We start from the raw sequence: 23,514 nt of genomic DNA, 5'->3' as shown, positions 1-23,514 counted from the left end.
CTTTGTGACATTATGGACTGCAGGCCTCCAGCCTCCTCTGTCTAAGTATTCACTTACAATTCTGGAGGACAGAAGTCAAAAGTCAGTATCACTGACTTGGTGGGAAATCAGGGAAGGTGTGGCCAGGGCTGTCTCCTTCTGGTGGCTCTAGGGGAGAACACATTCCTTACAAACCCTGCCAACTTCTGATGGCATCTGGTATTACTTGGCTTGGCTGCGTAGCTCTTGTCTTCAAAGTCAGGATCTTCAAACCCCTCTGCTCTGTCATCATGTTGTCTCTGCCTTGTAAATGTCAAGTCTCCCTCTGCCCTCCTTTTTAAAAAAAAAAAAAAAAAAAAACTTTTTATATTCCTGACCCAGAGATCGAACCTGGGGCTTTTGCATTGCAGGCAGTTTCTTTACCATCTGAGCCACCATTTCTAAAAGTAGATCATTTTTATATTGAAGTATAACTGATTAACAATATTGTGATAGTTTCAAGTGGACAACCATACGTATACACGTATCCATTCTCCCCCAAATGCCCCTCCCATTCAGACTGCCACATAACTTTGAGCAAAGTTCCTTGTGTTATACAGTAGGTCCTTGTTGGTTATCCATTTAAAATATAGCAGTGTGTACATGTTGATCCCAAACTCCCTAACTATCCCTTCCCTGCATCCTTCTCCCCTGGCACCCATGAGTTCCTTCCCCAAGTCTGTGAGTCTGTTTCTGTTTTGTAAATAAGGTCATTTGTATAATTTCTTATTCACCCTTTTTAAAAAAAATAATTTATTTTAATTGGAGGTTAATTACTTTACAATACTGTGGTGGTTTTCACCATACATTGACATGAATCAGCCACGGGTGTACATGTGTCCCCCCATCCCAAACCCCCTTCCTGCCTCCCTCCCCATCCCATCCCTCTGGGTTGTCCCATTACACTGGCTTTGAGTGCCCTGTTTCATGCATTGAACTTGGACTGGTCATCTGTTTCACATATGGTAATATACATGTTTCAATGCTATTCTCTCAAATCATCCCACCCTTGCCTTCTCCCACAGAGTCCAAAAGTCTGTTCTTTATACCTGTGTCTCTTTTGCTGTCTTGCATATAGGGTCGTCATTACTATCTTTCTAAATTCCATATATATGCATTAGTATACTGTATTGGTGTTTTTCTTTCTGATTTACTTCACTCTGTATAATAGGCTCCAGTTTCATCCTCCTCATTAGAACTGACTCAAATGTGTTCTTTTTAATAGTTGAGTAATATCCCATATGTATATGTACCACAATTGTCCTATCCATTCGTCGGCTGATGGACATCTAGGTTGCTTCCATGTCCTGGTAAACAGTGCAGCAATGAACATTGGGGTACACATATCTCTTTCAGTTCTGGTTTCCTTGGTGTGTGTGCCTAGCAGTGGGATTGCTGGGTTGTACGGCAGTTCCATTTTCAGGTTTTTAAGGAATCTCCACACTGTTCGCCATTGCCCTCCTTTTTTAAGATATACACAAGGTTGTGTGTGGCCCACCTGAATAATACAGGTTACTCTCCCTGTCTCAATACCTTTAATTTAACCACATCTGTGAAGTCTTTACCTTGTAAGGTAACATTCACAGGTCCCAGGTATTGGGACCTGATATCTTTGAGGGTCATCTTTTATCATACCTGCAGTGGTTTTTGCTTTTGCATTGAAGTCTCAATTGTGTACATCTCACTGGTGGCGCCCAGGTCACATGCCTGCTGTTGAGCTGCAAGGGAAGCTAGGAAGTAAGCTTGTCAGGAAAGGCATTCAAAGATAAGAGATGGACAAAATGTCAAGTATCAACTAAAATAGTCTCCAAAGTGCCATAAAAATTAACTTGGTGGCAGATCCTTTAAACTGAGAGAAGCTAATCATGGCTGAATGTTTTGGGCACCAAATTTCAAGCCATGCAACCGTGGACAAGGAAAGTCATCAATTTGGAAAATAAATTTCTTTGACTTGGGGAGTCAGCAGGAATGGCTTTGGGCAATGTTCCTCTTTCAATCACAGGAAAAATCTTCCCTGGGACCTTAATATGACCAATTCAGTTAAATTTTATATTTTATTAAGAATGACACTAAAGTTATAATGTCATGGTAAATTCCATTTCCTATCTGATCTGATGTACATCACACCTGTGGTGCCCAGAACTGTCCAATACATTTATGGCAATAAAGACTCAGACAATAGAAGATGCACAGCTTATGTTTCTTTAACTCTCTCATATGATTTTCAAGCAAACCCAAAGGTCCTTCTGGTAATTCCCCCCCTTTTTCTCAATGCATGTGTGTGCTTCCATGTCAGCAATTAATTTCCCCAGCTCCTCTTACCTGTGTACCTGCTAGAAATAATGGTGCCAACTCTTATTTGCCTATTCAATCAGTAAAAAAAAAAAAAAAAATCAAATAATCTGGTAAGAAATACCATGCCTTAATAGTGTTACAGTGACGGTAAGCATCTTACAGGTTGCCTCGAGTCCAAATTACTGTGGCGAGAACAGTAATTCTCCATTTGTCTGTGTATATAAGAGGGAAAAGAGATCATGTAAAAGTTATTGAGATCAGCATTTATAGCAACTATAAATGTCAATTGATGTCAATATAAATACATCTTGGGCTCTTCTGTAAAATGATCATCTGAGAACATTGTTTTATTGTTGATACTTTGCTGTATGTTTGTTTCTAAGACACACTTTAAAAATCCAGTTTGTTCCCTTGAGCATTTGTTGGGGGTGAGGAATCTGGCAGCATAACGAAAGCTTTCTGTTAGGAGGCCCAGAATCAAAGTGGGGTAAAAGTTGTAGAAAAGATTATTTTCTTGAACTTTAGCGGCTTCCTATTTCTGTGTTGAGAGATTTTATTTGGGAAGGGACCATTATGATCTGACTGACAATGATCCCAGCTCCTCCAAACACTAACTGAAAAGTCTAACTCTGGCACTCCACTTCTCATTTAAGATGAGAATAACAACCACGTCATCGTCTTACTTCCAAGCAGCAGTTACTTTTTCTTTTCTTAGATGTGATTGGCATTTTCAGAAAAGTGTATTTTGGAGCTCTTCTCTCCCTTGGGTTCTAGAGTGGTTCTGTGTGTATTGAACTTTCACAAAATGTCCATCTCTGTATTGACCCCAACCTCCTATTTGATTTGACCTTTGTGATGGGTGGAGGAAGGATGAAGGAGAACTGGAGAAGTTTTTGGAAGCTTCACTCTGTGAATTAATACTTATGCTTCAGCATAATGCTGGTATTTGATCAAACATAAAAAGCTTCAAGCTTTTAAGGTCCTGCTGACACCAGTATCAACAAAGCACTGAAGCGGAAGCTTTCCGGCGGCTGATTAGAGGGAGATTTTATTTCACTAGCTTTAAGACTAAGTATACCTTTTAGTAGATTTTTCTCAAGGATAAGCTACATCATGCAGTATAAATCAAATTCAAGAGCTTTAATAAAGTACCCTTGATAATTTGGTAATATATTATCACTAGGTTTTGGAAAGGCAATAAATGACTGCTTTTTATAGTGTAATTTAAAATAATAATATGGATTACAGTTGTGTTCAGTCATGAAAGTATAATTTAACAGTTTAGGCTTATAATAATCTTTCTTCCCTTGACAGTGTCCACTCTTACTTTAGTCCAAGTATGGCTTACTTGGGAATGATTAATTGTGCTTGCTTTTAGACTCTAGTAGGGCTAAACATGTGTTTAATTGGAATTTTATGTTGTTGTCTTGGAAAAGCTTCACACAAAAATGAAATTGAAAGCTGGAGGATCAAGACTGCTAAAGTGTGAGCTATTCCAATATCAAAAGCATGACCAAACATTTGCAAGCTTGCTGTATCCTTGGGGACCCTCCAGGAAATGGAGGAGTCATGAGAAGTGGAACTGGAAAGAATTTAATGAGGGAACCATTTGTAAAGGTGTGGGAAGTTTCCAGGGAGCAACAAGGGAGAGCGAAGCACCCAGAAATTCACGCCATAGGAGACTTCACCACCCCAGGCCGGAAGAGATGAGTGGTTTTGCTGCTCCTGGATCTGGAAAAGGCAGTAGTTGTGGAAGAGGGGGCAGGATACGGGTGCTGTGGCCTCAGGGGAGAAAGGTGCGCGCTATTCAGTTGCATTTAGGCGAGGAGGGGATTGGGAAGATGAAAATCACCAACATTTTCCCCACCTTTGAAATCTCCCTGTGGAGCCTCCTATTGGGTAGACCCAACTGATGCTGGAAGTTCAAATGATACCATCTGAGGCACAGAGCAGGGTGAAGACAGGTGTGGTGTGGATTTGGAGGGATACCCCACACATATACCAACCACACATGAACAAAACAGATGCTGAAGGACTGCATTTTTATCTGATACGTATGTGACCAATTAGAACCCAAACTCAAAATAGTTCCTGTTTTCTTCTGCTTTCTAGCCATTACACATAAAAAAGACTTTTTCAAAAGTTCTCTTTTTCCTGAGTTTTCATGATTTTCACAGCTGTTTGTTTTATATCTTTAATCAAGTTGGAATGCAATGCATTAGCTTTTAACAAGGATACACCGTTCTCTAGGAACACAGAACAAAACAGAAATAACCCAATTTTTGCTACTATTCAGGACTATAGGAATAAATCTTGCCATTCATAAGATCCATCATAAAAATGCAAATGGGTAACTTCACTTTTAATTGTTTGTCAAGGATTCTGTAGAGCTCTTCTGGGGTTCCCAGCTCCCCCTCCTGTATCTCCTACCTTCAGCTCCCCACCTTGAGAGCTCTACATGCCCTTCTTACCTGCTCTATAGACCTGTTTGGGTTCCAAAGCAGAACTGAAACTATGTCTCTGTTTATCAGGTGTCTGAGTTAGCTGAGAACCTATTTGCCCTTCTCTGATTTTATAACATGACCTCTTTCATTGTCCACGGTTTACCATGCCCCACAGTCCTCTGAAACTCCACTTTTCTTGCAGTGCTCTGGGGTCAGCTGAATTGTAGGCCACAGACTGATGAGAGCTCAAAACTGAGAATCATGAGATAGATTCTAATTCCAACTTTTAGCCAGATAGTGTTCATCAGTTAAAGAATATTTTTATTAAATTTCTAAAAATTTTATTTTTAACACCAAAAACATTTTGTACTGGGGTCTAGCCAATTAACAATGTTGTGATAGTTTCAGGTGAACAGTGAAAGGACTCAGCCATACATATGCATGTATCCATTCTCCCCCAAACTCCCCTTGCATTCAGGCTGGCACATAACATTGAGCAGGTCATGTACCCACTGCTATATTTAAAATGGATAACCAACAAAAATCTATCGTACTGCACATGGAACTCAAAGTATATTCCTAAGCCTTTTTTTGTCATCTGAAAAACAGGGTGCATGAAACAGATCTGTGATCCCTCAAATACTACTGTGAAATCAATAGAATGAGAGTTGGTGGAAGAACTTAGTAGTCTTCACGGGAAATGGAGCCTAAGTGGAGATGGGTTGGACCCTGAAGATCACAGTTGTGTGCCAGGATCTGGGTTTTGATTTTAATCCCAGAAAATCACTCTTGTTTGGCACTAGGGGATGTCATGCTGCACTCACCCTAAGTAAACATCCACAAGCCGTGATAGAGATTGTAATGCCAATTTAGGAGTCTTCTGGCGTCCATGTAATCACTGTGCCCTTATCCTTCAGTCACTACACTAGGACAAGTTCTTTGGGTCTAGATCCCCTTCTCAGTGAACAACAGTCTGGACCTGCCACAACAGAATCACACAGGAGACTGAAGTAGCTGTCACAATGCCAGTGTATTCATTTACAACCAGAAATTTAAGATGAGTACTTATACAATCAACAGCTTTTTTCTAACTGCACAGGAAATTTAATCACAATCTCAAGTCATTTCCTTTACCATAGGCAGCCCCTCTCTTAGGGACCTATTGTACTTCAAGTCTGGGAGGTTGTTCTCTCAACACTAGGCAAATCTCTACTAAGAAGATTTTTGTTAGGCATGGAAATGGAACAAAGAATGTTATGTTTACAGCACAAGGTAAGATGGTTAAACAATATTGTACATTCACCTCACCCAGAGATGTCTTTGGAACCCTAAAATATACTCTGCCTAATATCCTTGCTTCCAATACTGTCAAGGCTGTCAAGGATGTCTGTCTCTGAGCCTGCTTCCGTGGGCCACTGATTCAGCTCCCCAGCCCCTTCCTAGGCACCTTCTTGTTTTCTTTCCTCAGACATGTTTAATCAAGTTGCAATCTAGACAGTAGATAGGTGGCCTGGGAAGCTATTTTCTCTCTCTTAGATAACTTGCTTATTTCTGTTCAGATCCATTCTGTGTAGATATCAAGTTAAGTTCTAAGGGAAATTCTCATTTCCTGTGCTTGGAGGAAACCTCAAACACTAACAGCTGAAGAAGAAGCTAAAGACTTCACTGCCCTGGTTGTCCAGCCAAGTCCTCTGTGAGACATTCTGTTGAAATGAAGGCAAAGCTTTATTCCCACCATTACCCTCATACACGTGGTTAATGTGATTGGTTGTGTTTGTTCCCAAATCCATTTATGACAATTGTACTAGGCATTGTAATTTTATACTCTAACTAAATTGTAAGAAAATATGAGTATAAAAAGAAAACTATGAAAATCAAAAGCTTTGCAAAGACTCAATAAACGTGAATAGCTAAAGATTCTATTGTTGAGAAAGACAATTTTAAATATTGGGGAATTTTTTTTTTTTTAATTAGGGCTCTGCACTCAGACTGGCTTACAGATATCTTTAAATTTGCACTCCACTAAAGGCAATGACGGAGAAGGCAATGGCAACCCACTCCAGTACTCTTGCCTGGAAAATCCCATGGACGGAGGAGCCTGACAGGCTTCAGTCCATGGGGTCACTGAGGGTCGGACACAACTGAGCGACTTCACTTTCACTTTCCATTTTCATGCATTGGAGAAGGAAATGACAACCCACTCCAGTGTTCTTGCCTGGAGAATCCCAGGGATGGGGGAGCCTGGTGGGCTGCCATCTCTGGGGTCACACAGAGTCGGACACGACTGAAGTGACTTAGCAGCAGCAAAGGCAATGAAACCAGAGATTGTGAACAACTGTTTTATGCACAAGACTGACAGGAAGCCATATTGAAATGAATGATACTGTCTGTATACCAAGAGATTTGTGGATAAATGTATATTTGTGTGTTCTAATAGAAATTACAATGTTCAGGCTAAGTATGCATCTATTACCCTTTATGATTCCTTGCTTTAACTGATATTTTTGACTTCCTGACTAAAGATGCCAACTGAGTCAGATAAGAGTGCCTCAAATGCGATATGAATAATGATAATAAACTTCAGGATAATTATAGTGGCTACCACCCATGCAACTACATTTTTTAACAAATACAGTTGATTATGAAAATGGAACATGACATTTACTCACTAGTATGAAATCACTGCATGTGGTGACTGTGGCCATGAAATTGAAAGATGCTTACTCCTTGGAAGAAAAGCTATGACAAAACTGGATAGCGTATTAAAAAGCAGATACATCACTCTGCCAACAAAGGTCTGTTTAGTCAAGGATATGATTTTTCCAATAGTCATGTACAGATATGAGAATTGGACCATAAAGAAGGCTGAGCACTGAAGAAATGATGCTTTTGAATTGTGGTGTTGGAGAAGACTCTTGAGAGTCCCTTGGACAGAAAGGTGATCAAACCAGTCAATTGTAAAGGAGATCAATCCTGAATAATCTTTGGAAGTACTGATGCTAAAGCTGAAACTCCAATACTTCAGCCACCTGAGGCAAAGAGCTGACTCATTGGAAAAGACCCTGATGCTGGGAAAGATTGAGGGCAGAAGGAGAGGAGGTGACAGAGGATAAGATGTTTGGATGGCATCACAGACTCAGTGGACATGAGTTTGAGCAAGCCCTGGGAGATAGTGAAGGACAGGGAAGCCTGGCGTGTTGCAGTCCACGGGTTGCAAAGAGTTGGACATGACTTAGTGACTGAACAGCAACATGCACTTACAGATTATCTTCTATAGCGAAAGTAACCAAATTGGCCTTCTTGCTCAGTATGCCTCTTTTCTCTCTAAACTTCGCTTGGGAAATAAATTGAGGTGCCAACTCCAGGGAGTTTCTGTTGAGTGCCAGTGTCACCAGGCCCTCTGATCCTTCCCTGTCACCAGGAGGCACTGCTTTACTCAGATGTGCCCCCTCAGATGGGTAGTGAGCAGAGAGACTGGTTTTCCTTTGCACCTTAGGTGTCATGGGGAATGAAATGGAAATAGTTTTGTGTCCAGCTAGAGGAACCCTAACTTGAAGACTGCAAGTGTTGATGGCTTGGGTCCACACTGCATCTGTTCAGGGACGCTCAATCTTGAACAGATTTCTCAGTCTCCACAGAATAGATTTTTTAATCAGAAATGCCAAAGCTTTTGGTGACACATGAAGGAATGCCTCTGTTAAGTCCCCATTCCTCCCTAATCCTGGTGAGTTTTCATTGATTCTGTCTTCTGTTCTGGGTATTCCCCTCTAACCAAAGTCCATTGGGAAGAGAATCCTGCCTACTACCTACATTTTTGCTCCTGCAAAACCCCACTGTCTGAGAAGGGGAAGAGCAAAGTTTAAACAGCCTCATGGGAACATGACCTCATAAGTTGAGACTGAAGGAACTCAATTAATAAATTATTGAGTGGAAATAGTAGTAAAGTCACAATTTCAGAGTTGGGGGAAGGGTAGGAAAATATGAAAATGGTCATTTCATAACTTACCATATTAATTTCAAAATATTTGAAAAATACCCAGGATAATATACAATGCTTGAATTTACTGTAAATGAAAGACTTAGGAGAAATGAGAAATAGAATAAGGCATTTTATATTAGTTTAAAAAATCAATTTCCATTATTAAATACAAGCTCAAGAAAAAAAATAGAAAATGGCATAAATCAGGATGTCTTTTTTTTTTTTTTGCAATAAAAATGGCATTGCTATTCATAATTACAAGAAAAGGATGACAATATTTTAAATGAGTTAACTTTGGCCCATCATGCTCACTTCATGGTGTGAAGAAAACAGTACTTAAATGATTTTTTTCCCTTAATTTGTTCTAAATTACAGCAAAGTGCTCTGCAAGAAGCAAGTGCTTGTGTTAATTAACTCTGAGGAGAGAAGGTCACTGGTATACATAGTACTCATTTTGTGGCTTTAGTTATAGATTTTCTTCTGCAATTAGAATTCTTCATTAGGCATTCATTATAAGCACATGAAGATTTTCACTTTTTTATCTAGCATTTCAGATTTAGACTCATTTTTTTCTAAAAAATTTAAATGCAGCAATACTAATGGAATTGACTTAAGAAATAAAACATATGGTTCAAGATATTTATAAGTATACCTGGAATATTAACCTTTTATGTAAGCCTGAATATTATTAGCTGAATTTTTAAAGCTACATTACACTACGGGCTTCCCTGGTGGCTCAGAAGGTAAAGAATCTGCCTGGAATGCAGGAGATCCAAGTTCAACCCCTGGGTTGGGAAGATCCACTGGAGTAGGAAATGGCAACTCACTCCAGTATTGTTGCCTGGAGAATTCCATGGACAAAGGAGCCTGGAGGGCTACAGTCCACAGGGTCACAAGGAGTTGAACACGACTGAGCAACTAACACACACACACACTTCAAATTTTACAACCTATAAGTGAACAAATCTGAATTTTCGGTCATTTTCTATTGAATTGTAAACATTGGAAATAAAATTCAAAGTGCTGTAAATTTTTGTAAATAATCCAAGACACCAACAGTTTCATTAGGCTTTAGAGAACCATGAACAGCTAAGTCAATGTTCCTAAAATAGATATAACTTTAAAATGTTTATTTCTAATGTTCATTTATAAATGCTTTAGTTTTTTCTAGTAAAAGCCATTATTTTTATACATAAGAATTGAGAGTCATCAGATCAGATCAGATCAGATCAGTCGCTCAGTCGTGTCCGACTCTTTGCGACCCCATGAATCGCAGCACGCCAGGCCTCCCTGTCCATCACCAACTCCCGGAGTTCACCCAGACTCACGTCCATCGAGTCAGTGATGCCATCCAGCCATCTCATCCTCTGTCGTCCCCTTTTCCTCCTGCCCCCAATCCCTCCCAGCATCAGAGTCTTTTCCAATGAGTCAACTCTTCGCATGAGGTGGCCAAAGTACTGGAGTTTCAGCTTTAGCATCATTCCTTCCAAAGAAATCCCAGGGCTGATCTCCTTCAGAATGGACTAGTTGGATCTCCTTGCAGTCCAAGGGACTCTCAAGAGTCTTCTCCAACACCACAGTTCAAAAGCATCAGTCCTTCGATGCTCAGCCTTCTTCATAATATGTGTTAATTATGTAGCTCATATAGCACATGATATAATATAGATTTTTAAACTGAAATGGTTTATGGAAGCAAATATTAATGCCATGGTATGATCAGCAATGCAGATTTACCCACCCTTTCCATTCCACCCCAGTAATAACTAGGAATAACTATAACCAAGTTGGCTTTAAATGGATTTAGCCATAGTATAAAGGTAATAATCCCTTCCCTGGTGGCTCAGACAGTAAAGCGTCTGTCTACAATGCGGGAGACCTGGGTTCAATTCCTGGGTTGGGAAGATCACCTGGAGAAGGAAATGGCAATCCACTCCAGTACTATTGCCTGGAAAATGCCATGGACAGAGGAACCTGGTAGGCTACAGCCCACCGGGTCGCAAAGAGTTGTACATGACTGAGTGACTTCACTTTCACTTTCACTTTAAAGGTAATAATGTATGCCATTCTTGTGATTATCTTTTTTCTTGAGGATTCAGAAGTTAAGTATGTGTAAATTAGGTACGTCTTTTCTTTATTATTCGTCAAAAACTAAAAAGCTTTCTTTCTAACTCAAGAAGATATCAAAGAAATCTCTTTTATTTAAAATTTCCTGTTTAACAGGCATTACTCTTTCTGTTAAGTTTCTTTCTTTATCTGACAGAATTCATCAGTACCCTTTTTTTCTGATTCTTTTCTTTCTGTTAACGTTTGTGTCACATTATATTACATTTATTACGTACATATCCTTCTTCCCCAAGACCTCGTGTGCTTCCTCATGGGTTTTATTTGTATTACCAGTTCTAGGACCTAGAACCCTCTCTGGGGGAGCATTGCTGTTGTTCGGTTGCTAAGTCGTGTCTGACTCCTTGCGACCCCATGAACTACAGCACACCAGGCTTCCTGTCCTTCACTATCTCCTGCAGTTTGCTCAAACTTATGTCCATTGACTCAGTGATACTATCCAACCATCTCATCCTCTGCTGCCCACTTCTCCTCCTGCCCTCAATCTTTCCCAGCATCAGGGTCTTTTCCAGTGAATTGGCTCTTTGCCTGCTGGGGCACAGTAGTCTCAATAAATGTTTCAGGCTTCTCTGATAGACATTTCTTCTTCTTCTTCCTCTTCTTCTTCTTCCTCTTCCTCTTCTTCTTCTTCCTCCTCTTCCTCCTCCTCCTCAACTGGTAAACAATCTGCCTGCAATGCAGGAGACCCTGGTTCAATTCCTGGGTCAGGAAGATCCTCTGGAGAAGGGATAGGCTACCCACTCCAGTATTCTTGGGCTTTCCTTGTGGCTCAGCTGGTAAAGAATCCACCTGCAATGCAGGAGACCTGGGTTCAATCCCTGGGTTGGGACGATCCCCTGGAGAAGGCAAAGGCTACCCACTCCAGTATTCTGGCCTGGAGAATTCCATGGACTGTATAGTCCATGGGTTTGCAAAGAGTCAGACATGACTGAGTGACTTTCACATGGATCCAAATAGAAGTGCTTATCAATACACTGAAGTGCTTCCCATGTGTATTATAATGCTTGTAAGACTTACCAAAGGATGTTAGACTTCGCTTCTAGATATTTATTTTCTAAATCAGGGGTCAGCAGACCTCTCCTATAAAGGGTGAGAGGTAAATACCAAAGGATTTCAAGCCCTTCAGTGTATGTTGCAGCCACTCAACTCTGCTGCCCTAGCCTGGAAGCAGTCATACACAGTGAGTGAATGAATGAGGATTGCTGTGTTCCCGTAACTTTATTTACAGAAACAGGTAGAAGGCTGGATTTCACCCTGCCAGTTGCTTTTGAGGGGTGGAAGAAAAGGGAATAAAGATTCCAACCATGTATAGTAATAATCATTGCAAAGTTTCATATAAATGTTGGTGATTAGAAAGAAGAATGGAACTGGAGGAATCAACCTGCCTGACTCCAGGCTCTACTACAAAGCCACAGTCATCAAAACAGTATGGTACTGGCACAAAGACAGAAATATAGATCAATGGAACAAAATAGAAAGCCCAAAGATAAATCCACGCACCTATGGACACCTTATCTTTGACAAAGGAGGCAAGAATATACAATGAATTAAAGACAATCTCTTTAACAAGTGGTGCTGGGAAAACTGCTCAACCACTTGTAAAAGAATGAAACTAGAACACTTTCTAACACCATACACAAAAATAAACTCAAACTGGATTAAAGATCTAAATGTAAGATAGAAACTATAAAACTCCTAGAGGAAAACATAGGCAAAACACTCTCCGACATACATCACAGCAGGATCCTCTATGACCCACCTCCCAGAATATTGGAAATAAAAGCAAAAATAAACAAATGGGACCTAGTTAAACTTAAAAGCTTCTGCACAACAAAGGAAACTATTAGCAAGGTGAAAAGGCAGCCTTCAGAATGGGAGAAAATAATAGCAAACGAAGCAACTAATCTCAACTAATCTCAAACTAATCTCAAATACCAAATGACAAACAACTAATCTCAAAAATATACAAGCAACTCCTACAGCTCAATTCCAGAAAAATAAATGACCCAATCAAAAAATGGGCCAAAGAACTAAATAGACATTTCTCCAAAGAAGACATATCATGGCTAACAAACACATGAAAAGATGCTCAACATCACTCATTATCAGAGAAATGCAAATCAAAACCACTATGAGGTACCATTTCACGCCAGTCAGAATGGCTGTGATCCAAAAGTCTACAAGCAGTAAATGCTGGAGAGGGTGTGGAGAAAAGGGAACCCTCTTACACTGTTGGTGGGAATGCAAACTAGTACAGCCACTATGGAGAACAGTGTGGAGATTCCTTAAAAAACTGGAAATAGAACTGCCTTATGACCCAGAAATCCCACTGCTGGGCATACACACGGAGGAAACCAGAATTGAAAGAGACACATGTATCCCAATGTTCATCACAGCACTGTTTATAATAGCCAGGACATGGCAGCAACCTAGATGTCCATCAGCAGATGAATGGATAAGAAAGCAGTTGTACATATACACAATGGAGCATTACTCAGCTATTAAAAAGAATACATTTGAATCAGTTCTAATGAGGTGGATGAAACTGAAGCCTATTATGCAAAGTGAAGTAAGCCAGAAAGAAAAACACCAATACAGTTTACTAACGCATATATATGGAATTTAGAAAGATGGTAACAATAACCCTGTATATGAGACAGCAAAAGAGACACTGATACATAGAACAGTCTTGTGGACTCTGTGGGAGAGGGAGAGGGTGGGATGATTTGGGAGAATGGCATTGAAACATGTATAATATCATATATGAAATGAGTCACCAGTCCAGGTTCGATGCACGATACTGGATGCTTGGCGCTGGTGCACTGGGACGACTCAGAGGGATGGTACGGGGAGAGAGGAGGAGGGAGGGATGGGGAACACGTGTATACCCGTGGTGGGTTCATGTTGATATATGGCAAAACCAATACAATATTGTAAAGTTAAAAAAAAAAGAGGTACAAAAAAAAATGTTGGAGATAAGAATTTTGATGGAATGTAACATTTGAAATGTTTCCCAATGTTTCTTCCCTAAGAACAAAGAGGAAACTAAGAAGTTTTGTTTTTCCCCTTCTGTACTTTGTCTACCATGAAGAGTAAGCCATGAGGTTGTAATGGATAAACGGGAGCGAGAGAATTGGAAATGCTGATAAGACACTGCTGCTGCTAAGTCACTTCAGTTGTGTCCAACTCTGTGTGACCCCATAGACGGCAGCCCACCAGGCTCCCCGGTCCCTGGGATTCTCCAGGCAAGAACCCTGGAATGGGTTGCCATTTCCTTCTCCAAGGCATGAAAGTGAAAAGTGAAAGTGAAGTCGCTCAGTCGTGTCTGCAGCCTACCAGGCTCCTCCGTCCATGGGATTTTCCAGGCAGGAGCACAGAAGGCAGAAAGCTGACAACAAGATATGCTACTGCTGCTAAGTCGCTTCAGTCGTGTCCGACTCTCTGCGACCCCGTGGACTGTAGCCCACCAGGCTCCTCCATCCATGGGATTCTCCAGGCGAGAATACTGGAGTGGGTTGCCATTTCCTTTTCCAGGGGATCTTCCCAACCCAGGGATCGAACCCAGGTCTCCCGCATTTTTGCGGGCAGACCCTTTAACCTCTGAGCCACCAGGGAAGCACAGGGGATTACTAGTAGTAGTAAAGTCGCTTCAGTCGTGTCCGACTCTTGCGACCCCATGGACTGTAGCCTGCCAGGCTCCTCTGTCCATGGGATTCTCCAGGCAGGAATACTGGAGTGGGTTGCAATTTCCTTCTCCAACAACAAGATATATGTTGGTCTAAATTCTTCCATGGACGAGCTATTAGATTGAAGAAAAATTGGGTTTTGCTTGGTTGTTATTTGGGGCAGGAGAAGAGAATGTCATATAACAATGGTCCTTAAATATTTTTGCTTGCATACTCCTAAAAGAATTTTGGAAAAAAATCCCTCCCTACATTTCTAATTTGACATTTAAAATTTTTTATAATTAAGATGCAATTTTCATCATATTATAATGACATTTAAAAGTAAAAACATCGTGTCATCCTTTCAACACATCCAGTGGAATATAATATCATAGCCTATTTTTAGCCTTTTATTTTGAAATAAGTTTAGCTTTATAGAAAATTTCCAGCACAGTACAGTATCAGCATAGTACAGAGAATTTCTATACACCATTCACTCAACTTCTAATGGTGCATATCATATAATAGTACAATCTAAAACTAAGAAATTACTACTGATATAATACTGCTAACTACAAATTTTATTATAATGTCACGTTTTCCCACAATATCCATTTTCTGTTTCAGGATCCAATTCAGGATTTTACCTTGCCTTTAGTTGTCATGGCTCCTTATTCTCCTCCAATCTGTGACATTTCCTCAATCTTTCCTTATCTTTCATGACCTGGACACTTTTGAAGTCATCAATTATTTTGTGTAATGCTTGTCAATTTGAATTTGTCTGATTTTTTTATTGTTAAATGGGGATTACGCATTATTTGGGTAGATACCAAAAAGTCATGTGCCCTTCTTAGGGCATGATGCTGGAGGATACCTGATGCTGCTGTGGCTTATTACTGCTTATCTTAACCCTGAGGTTTCTCTTATAAAGTTAGTACTTTCCAGTTATAATAGAAATGGAATTCCAGTTATAATTTGTGACTATTTTGGAGGCAATATATTAAGGCTATAAAAATTTCTGTTTCTTCTTAAATGTTCACCCACGAATTTTAGAACACGCTAGTGGATCTTGCTGTAACAATGATTACTGTTGTGTTTTATTAATGGTGATTTTTGTCTCTCTCATTCCTTCTACGTTTTTAATTGAAATTCTTCAGTAGAAAAGAACTGCTGCTTCTCCTTGATTTGCTTACTTATTTATTTACATTAATCTGGACTCATAGATATTCTATGCTTAAAACCCCAATACTGTTATTATTTTGTCACTCAGTGTTCCAATTTTGACCATTGGGAGCTCCTTCAGTTTGGTCCTGTGTCCTTTGGACATGATCTCATCTTTTTGTGAGCATTTCCTTACTTTCTGTCATCATAAGATATTCCAGTTTCATCTTGTATTTTTCCTGCCCCAGACCTGAAACCAATCACTTCACCAAGAAGCCCTAATTCTTTTGATTGATAATACCATAACAGTTTGAATTCTATCATAATCTATTTAAAAATAGAAATACAAACTTTAGCAGTCAAAGATTCTTGTTTCTTTTTCTGTTTAGTCTTGTATTTCCATTCCAATCCCCCTATGAATTTTATCCTAATGTAATATATTTTTATTCTTGAAACTATTTTATTCATTTCCTTGTCATATTTGCCTACAGTAAAAAGATAAGTTAAAATTATTTTTAAAAATTTCCCTGTGAACATAGGCTGTGTTACACATTTTCTTCTGTATTGAGTTTCCATTACAATTACTATTATAATTATTATCTGACAGATATGAATATATTACAATGGTTGATAAATAGTATATATAAAAATAAAATGTTATATTTCATCTCTTAATGAAATGTATGTACCATAGATGAAATTAATTAATATTAATTTAAAATTGCTAGCATGAATCAAGATTCAGCATGAATTCTATTCTCCCCAGCCCCTTTCTTTTGTAGCTATATGTGCTGAGAAAGCTGGCAGAGGTTGTTGGTGCTCACTATTGTCCATTATCCTCTCCTTCCTGAGCATACTGGGAGACCTCCCAGGCTTCCCTGCAGTTAGATTGGACCCTGTGGCTAATTCGGGCCAATGGTATATGAGACGAAGTGCCATGTTGTGCTTCTAGACACAGAAACTTCAGAGTTCTCTACTCCTTTCTAAATGACTATCAATTATGCCTATTACTCTTTCACTTATGGGCACCTTGTTTTGCCTGGCATATGAAGGTTGGGAAAAATAAAATATTGTTAATTGTATCATACTTTGGTCAATACTACTTTTCTATTAAATGTCTTTATTTTATACATGCTTTAATCCAAACACTTGATTTGCATATACAGTTCATCCAATTTAATGAAAAATTTCACCATAAAACATAATTGGTAAAGCCAATCTTTATTGTCAAATGAGCCAAATAAGACAATGTTCAAAAAAATTATGATTTCATTTTTCAGTTCAAATAAGCATGATAATACTCTTCCCCAAAGCTCAGTTAGAAATCTAAGATAAATAAAACACAGAGCCTTGCCATGAGCTTATAAAGTAACACTTCAGGGTCTTATCAACAGTTGCACTGTCTTTACTTTGCTTTTCTGAGATATTCTCTCCAGATACAGTCTTTCATAATAGACAGGGGCTGTCTCAAAGGAAGGTAGTTATCACTCCTGCTGTTTATATGTATGTATATGAAATGCATATTAATTTAGACTATCCCAACATGGGCAGAATAACCCATTTCTAATTTATCACTTCATCCTTAACAGAAAAATGTATAAAAAGAGGGAAAGACATGAGAATAAATGTGGATTTAAGAATTCCTTTATTAAAAGAAATTTCACTGACATCATTATTTTGAAATTTTTTTCTGTCTTTGGTCCATGGAGGACTTTACCAAGATAAGGCATCATCATCATATTTTGAGTAAAAGCCATGTCTTTTTTTTTTTTTTTTTTTGAGGTAGAGACAGACATTTCTGCTAAAAGAGATGGGAAAGAAGAACTAGCATGACACCTTGATCTCAGGCAAGTAACTTCTAAGAAAGAATATGTTTAAAGGTTAAAGCATCTGGAAACTGAGCTCCCCAGCAATATCCCTGCCCTGTATCCCTTGGAAGTCTTTATGTACCCATAGGGTACATGTTCTCAAGTTAAAGGCTGTTTACGTGGAGAATGTATTTCAATAGCCCATGGAAACTACATAATTAACAAGGAGATCTTTAACTTCCGTCAGGCAGAGGTAAGGGACCACTGAGGCAACCAAGGCTTTTGGAGATAGAGGCCCTACTGTGGATGTTTAGGAGGAGCCTGGACCCACGAATAGCTGAATAGAGCAAAGTTGGTGCGGATGAGAAATAAACCTTTGTTGTGTGAAGTCAATGAGATTTGGGGATTGTTTGCTACAGTATTAAGCCTCCTGACTAAGAGAGTAGCTGATGATGCTACTGCAGATGTGACGTGGCTTTACTGTCTAGAATTGTAATATCCAGGTGGAGAATTGAATGGGAATCACGGACAATTCTCTAGGGAGCGGCAGTGCCAGGGAAAACCAGGATGGGGCCAAACCAAGAGACTAGACTACATGTTACACCAAATACAGACTCCATAGAGATGCCAGCAGGATTCCCAGTCAGTTATCACCTACTCTCCCTGAACCACAAGACACAAATGAAAGGAATGTCACTCAGTTGTGTCTGACTGTTTGTGACCCCTTGGACTATACAGTCCATGGAATTCTCCAGGCTAGAATGCTGGAGTGGGTAGCTTTTCCCAGGGATTAAACCCAGATCTCCCACACTGCAGGAAGATTCTTTAACAACTGAGCTATAAGGGAAGTCCAAGAATACTGGAGTGGGTAGCCTATCCCTTCTCCAGTGGATCTTCCTGACCTAGGAATCGAACTGGGGTCTCCTGCATTGCAGGCAGATTGTTTACCAGCTGAGCTATCAGGGAAGCCCCCACCACAAGGATACAACAAGTTTCATATATCCAATCACCATTTTGAGGAGGGAATGTCAACTTCAGAAGACTGAATGTTTATCTAATGAGACCATGTAATGCACCCTTGATAGGAAGTGGAACTTTCAATAGAAGAAGCATGTAAACTGAGACAGTTGAAATTGGAAGAGCCCAAGATATGTTCAGTTGGAAATATCTTTAAAATTTCCCATCACTCAGAGCTATAGAAAATAATTGACCCTTTTTGGAGGGAGCATATTAATTATCCAGTCCCATCACTTCACGGCAAATAGATGGGGAAACAATGGAAACAGTGACGGACTTTATTTATCTGGGCTCCAAAATCACTGCAGATGGTGACCGCAGCCATGAAATTAAAAGATGCTTGCTCCTTAGAAGAAAAGCTAAGACCAACCTAGACAGCATATTAAAAAGCAGAGACATTATTTAGTTAACAAAGGTTCATCTCATCAAAGCTATGGTTTTTCCAGTAGTCGTGTATGAATGCGAGAGTTGGACCATAAAGAAAGCTGAGCACCAAAGAATTGATGCTTTTGAACTGTGGTGTTGGAGAAGACTCTTAAGAATCCCTTGGACTGCAAGGAGATCCAACCAGTCCATCCTAAAGGAGATCGGTCCTGAATATTCATTGGAAGGACTGATGCTGAAGCTGAAGCTCCAATACTTTGGCCACCTGATGCGAAGAACTGACTCATTGGAATAGACCCTGATGCTGGGAAAGATTGAAGACAGGAGGAGAAGGGGATGACAGAGGATGAGACAGTTGGATGGCAGCAACGACTCAATGGATGTGAGTTTGAGAAAGGTCCGGGAGTTGGTGATGGACAGGGAAGCCTGGTGGGCTGCAGTCCGTGGGGTCACAAAGTGTCCGACAGGACTGAGCAACTGAACTGAACTGAGTTTGTGACCCTGCTACTTTGTTTCTTTTCTTGTATATCTATGAAGTCTAGCTCAGTTAAAAAATAGTTGTGGAAGAAAGTTTTTTTTTTAAAGTGCACGTATATGAATAAAGCAGAATATCTCAGTACTTCTTATTTCTGTACTTTCATTAATGGTAAGTAGCGTGTGACCTGTCCATGGGGATGTGGTTTAATACTAAATATCAAAGTACAGAGCACTGATGCACAGTACAGTTTTTTCCTGCAAAATCACTTTACTAATGACATACTTTGTCAAATTTTTATGTGTGACTGACTATTCACTTCAATATACCTTGACTGGAAAGATAGTTGATTAGCAGTTTTTAGCAAGACAACCGACAAGAACAGAACTTTAATTTCACTTGACAGATTATTAAATTGGGCTAAACATCTGGTTAGTCCAGGCCAGTTCTTCTTTTGAGTCATAAACATACAACTGCCACATAATGTACTATCTTAAAATAAAAAATAGTCCCTTAACAAACAGAATTATGGAAGTAGATTGTCTCAGCGTGTAATGACACAGCAGTAGCAAACAGCTGCTTTTGGACTCTGTATTAACTGTTTCAGGCCACAAAGACTTCATTCTTAGGACACATTCTTCAAATTGTGTTTCTAATGATGATAGTTTTCCACGTAGAGGCTTATTCCTACTTCCTCTAAGCTTCATCCTGTGACTGCCACCAGTTTTGAGGAAGCTGGTTGTAATAATGAAAATGCACCCTCTAGGGAGACTCTCCCAGTCTCTCTCTATCGTAGGCCCTTACTTAGTCTTCATACCCACCTGCTATTTTATTCTTATATGTTTCTTGACTGCTTTACTGTTGGTTTTCCTTCATTAGAAACTAAGTGCTTACCCCAGTACCTCCAGTTTCTAAAATGGCTCTTGGTTCTTAACAGGAACTTGATAAACATTTATGTAATGAGTAAAGTTTTGAATATTGACTATGAGGTCTTTTTTGTTTATAAAAAATGAATGAAGACCAAGTCTGTGATTTTTAATTTATGTATTAGTATCATGCTTTTATTTTTTACTGACCAGACTAACTAGTCCAATGCAAATGGAGATGGTTCCCCCAAACAATAATTTACTAAATAAACTCTATATAGCAAAGGTATCTAGATTACTCTGGAGAGTAATTTTTTAGTACTTCTCATCACATCCTCTAGTCTCATTCTGATGAAACTGTAATTCAGATCTTTAACTTTTTCCCTTTAAATTCAAGTTACATTTTACATCTTTTGGTTGTTATGAGTGGTCTAAATTTATATCTTTAGTCTTAAATAAAGCTTATAAATTTTAACAGTATTAAGATCTCAATATATTCCTTTGAGCTTATCTATAAGGTTTTTTTTAAAAAACTAACTTTGTTATCATTTAGTAATTGATGATTTTAGGTCACATTGCATGGTTGCTTTTGAAAGAGTACTGCTAAAAGATCTTTACTATTTAAAGAAAGGTTATTTTCCTTTAGTTTGAGAAGACAGAACTAATAAAAATGAATGTCACCCTAAATATTAGTATAGAGTCCAGAACCTGTGAGTATTAAGCTGAGATATTAGTGTTTTGCAAACCCTGCTGTTAAACTGATTGAATAAAAACCAAACAAGAATCCTCTCTGAAGCCTTTTCTCTTTCCTTTCTTCTATGAGTGTAGGACTTTAAAATTTGTTTTGCTTCCCACCCCGCTCTCTTTTCATGGAATGAGTATTAGTAAACATCTGAATAGATATCAAATTAGTTTAAAAATTCCCCAGAATTTTTGGTAAAAGCATATTAATGCAAAAACCATTATTCATGTTGGTTTGAGGGGTCTCATTTGGGAGTTGCTTTTAATAGTTCTTGTTTTCTGAATAATAAGCACTGTAAATTTTCCCCCTTTTAAGAATAGATCACAGTTTGAGGAAATAAATAAATGAACACCTATCTGATTTGGTTACAATTCAAAACCAGTAATCATTTTAAGAATAACGAAGATGGTAACACAATTGACATTATAGTGGCATCTGGTCTGTAAAGGAAAATACTCTTCTTTGCTCATTCTCACCGCCGTGATGTTCTCTCACTTCGTTATTACTGGTCATTCTTCTCAAGATCAGAAATGAGAATATTTTCTTCTAAATGTACTGTACTAAAGTTGGCTGAAGGATAGTAAGGATTTCTAAACTGAGCAAGTCTCCCGAAGATAATGTGACTGTGCTTGTACATGCAGAAGGAAAGTGTGGAAATTGCCAGAATTACTAGCAGTGTCAGTGCTACTGTAAGAGGTATAACACTGTGACTTGGTCCTGCAAGGAGATGAAAAAAGAAAACTTCAGTGACAATGAAGTCAGATAGTTACTGTCACATAGTTACTTTCTATTTTATTTCTATGAAAAATCAAAATGTTCTCTACTGTTCCAAACCTACCTTTTCCTGGATGCTTCTTTACTGTGTGAATATCTAAAATCAAATACAAAGATATTGAGATGAAATTTTCCTTTTAATTCAGCAAAGTTATGTCATTACTTCAGAAAATGATGGCCCATGGATCAAATCTGAGCACATGTTTTTATAAATAATGTTTTATTAGAACTCAGCCATGTTTCTGTTGTCTTTGGCTGCTTTTTTGCTACAGTTGAAGTGTGACAGAGACCATATGGCTCCTATATCCTGAAATATTTACTATTTAATCCTTTACAAGAAAAATTTGCTGACCCCTGATTTATTTAATCATCAATACTAGTGCTCACAAAGACATACACTGCCTTTTTTTAAGCTGAAGAATCCTCATCCAGTCTCAACACTGTGCTGCAATAGAAATATGAGTAAAATATAGTCCCTGCCTACAAGGAACTCAGTTTTGTTGGGATCTGATGTGGAGTTGGTCCAGTAATGATAACCTCCCTGGCTTTTTGCAGATTTAAAAAATGAGTACCTTCTCATGTCTCAAGAATCTTGGGAAATGAGTAATAGCTCTTCCATTCAAAAAGTTTGAGGGTTCCTGTTTGAGGATCTTCTACTGAAAGAATGTATCTTTTCAAGGAAGACTCTATATCAGAATTTAAACTCTGCTATTTTTTATCTAGGCAAAGATCCAGAGAAATATACAGGGAATGACCCAGAGAAAGAGAAGTAAAGGACTTGTCAGTGGAGGACTACTTGGTGCAGTACTTAAGACCCATGAAGAAATGTCAACATTGTTACCAGTAACAAAAACACAGTTATATATATATATATATATATACATATATATATATATAAAACCTTGATTTTGCAATTTAAAAACAATACTGTATGATTTTACATAATATTATTGAAAACGTAGTATTGTGTATGTGTAAGGATACTTTTCAAAGAAAGACTGATGAATGGGTATTCATTCTCTGGATGGAGGCAGTGGGCAGGTATAGAAGGGACACATGGAATCAGAAAATTTGGAATGTAGTCCTCCCTGTGGCCTCAGTTTGGACAAGTACTTTTCTCATCTGTAACATGGGAGTGTTGTATCTGTTTCACTGCCTTGAAAACTTGTCGTGAAGGGTAAAAGAGGTGCCCTGTGTAGTACAGGAAACCTTAAAGATTTGAACAGATATGAGGTGTTTCTAATTTGTTCTTGATAGCTGAATGCTAGTGGTTGCTTAGGCATGCTATTTATTAGGTTAGCCATGTTTTCCACACAGAGCTGATACCCACACTTTTGGAACCTCAAACTTTGGTTCCTACACCTACCAGTTTTTGCTTTTTCATTGCCAGTATCTAATCAGTCACTAAAGACTGATGATTCTCTTTTCCCATTTCCTCCCTCCATTTTTGTTCATTTTGTTCATTTGTGCTCAAATTACAACTGTCTCCCTTACATCCACTGTAGGTATCTACAGAGCACTTAGGGGTTCCCTGTGTCCTTCACCATGAAGTTCAGCTCTTTAACCCAGCACTCCCTGTGGATGGAGCCTACAGAAATATGCTTTTACCCCCATCACCACCTAATGTGGGCTAGCCTTAAGTTCATTCTTTATTTCTGTCTTTAGTCTTACTGAAACGTTTGTCCAGTATTCTTTCCCTCCTCTATTCTCCTTATCTTTTACTATTACAAAGCCTCATCCCTTCTCTAAAGTCTTCTTCAGGAGC

At 38.9% G+C, this 23,514-nt stretch overlaps 1 protein-coding gene and 1 long non-coding RNA gene across 3 annotated transcripts in view; one reads left to right on the top strand and one right to left on the bottom strand.

Moving 5' to 3' along the window:
- Positions 1 to 19,511, top strand: part of LOC132343551 (uncharacterized) — a 35,044-nt gene extending 15,533 nt beyond the window's left edge. For both annotated transcript variants that reach the window (XR_009492439.1, XR_009492438.1), the window contains one exon: positions 17,470 to 19,511. This is a non-coding gene — a long non-coding RNA (uncharacterized lncRNA). The remainder of the gene's footprint in view (positions 1 to 17,469) is intronic.
- A 713-nt stretch (positions 19,512 to 20,224) lies between these two features.
- PLA2R1 (phospholipase A2 receptor 1) overlaps positions 20,225 to 23,514 on the bottom strand; it is a 133,494-nt gene continuing 130,204 nt past the window's right edge. The window contains 2 exon segments of the mRNA NM_175051.1: positions 20,225 to 21,692; positions 21,814 to 21,846. Coding sequence (NP_778221.1) covers positions 21,478 to 21,692; positions 21,814 to 21,846 — 248 coding nt within the window. The 3' untranslated portion in view covers positions 20,225 to 21,477.

Source organism: Bos taurus, chromosome 2, assembly GCF_002263795.3.
Source record: "Bos taurus isolate L1 Dominette 01449 registration number 42190680 breed Hereford chromosome 2, ARS-UCD2.0, whole genome shotgun sequence".
In the NCBI taxonomy this organism is placed as follows: Eukaryota; Metazoa; Chordata; class Mammalia; order Artiodactyla; family Bovidae; genus Bos; species Bos taurus.
The sequence above is the reverse complement of the archived record's forward strand: the minus strand, read 5'-3'. Positions and strand labels throughout refer to the sequence as shown.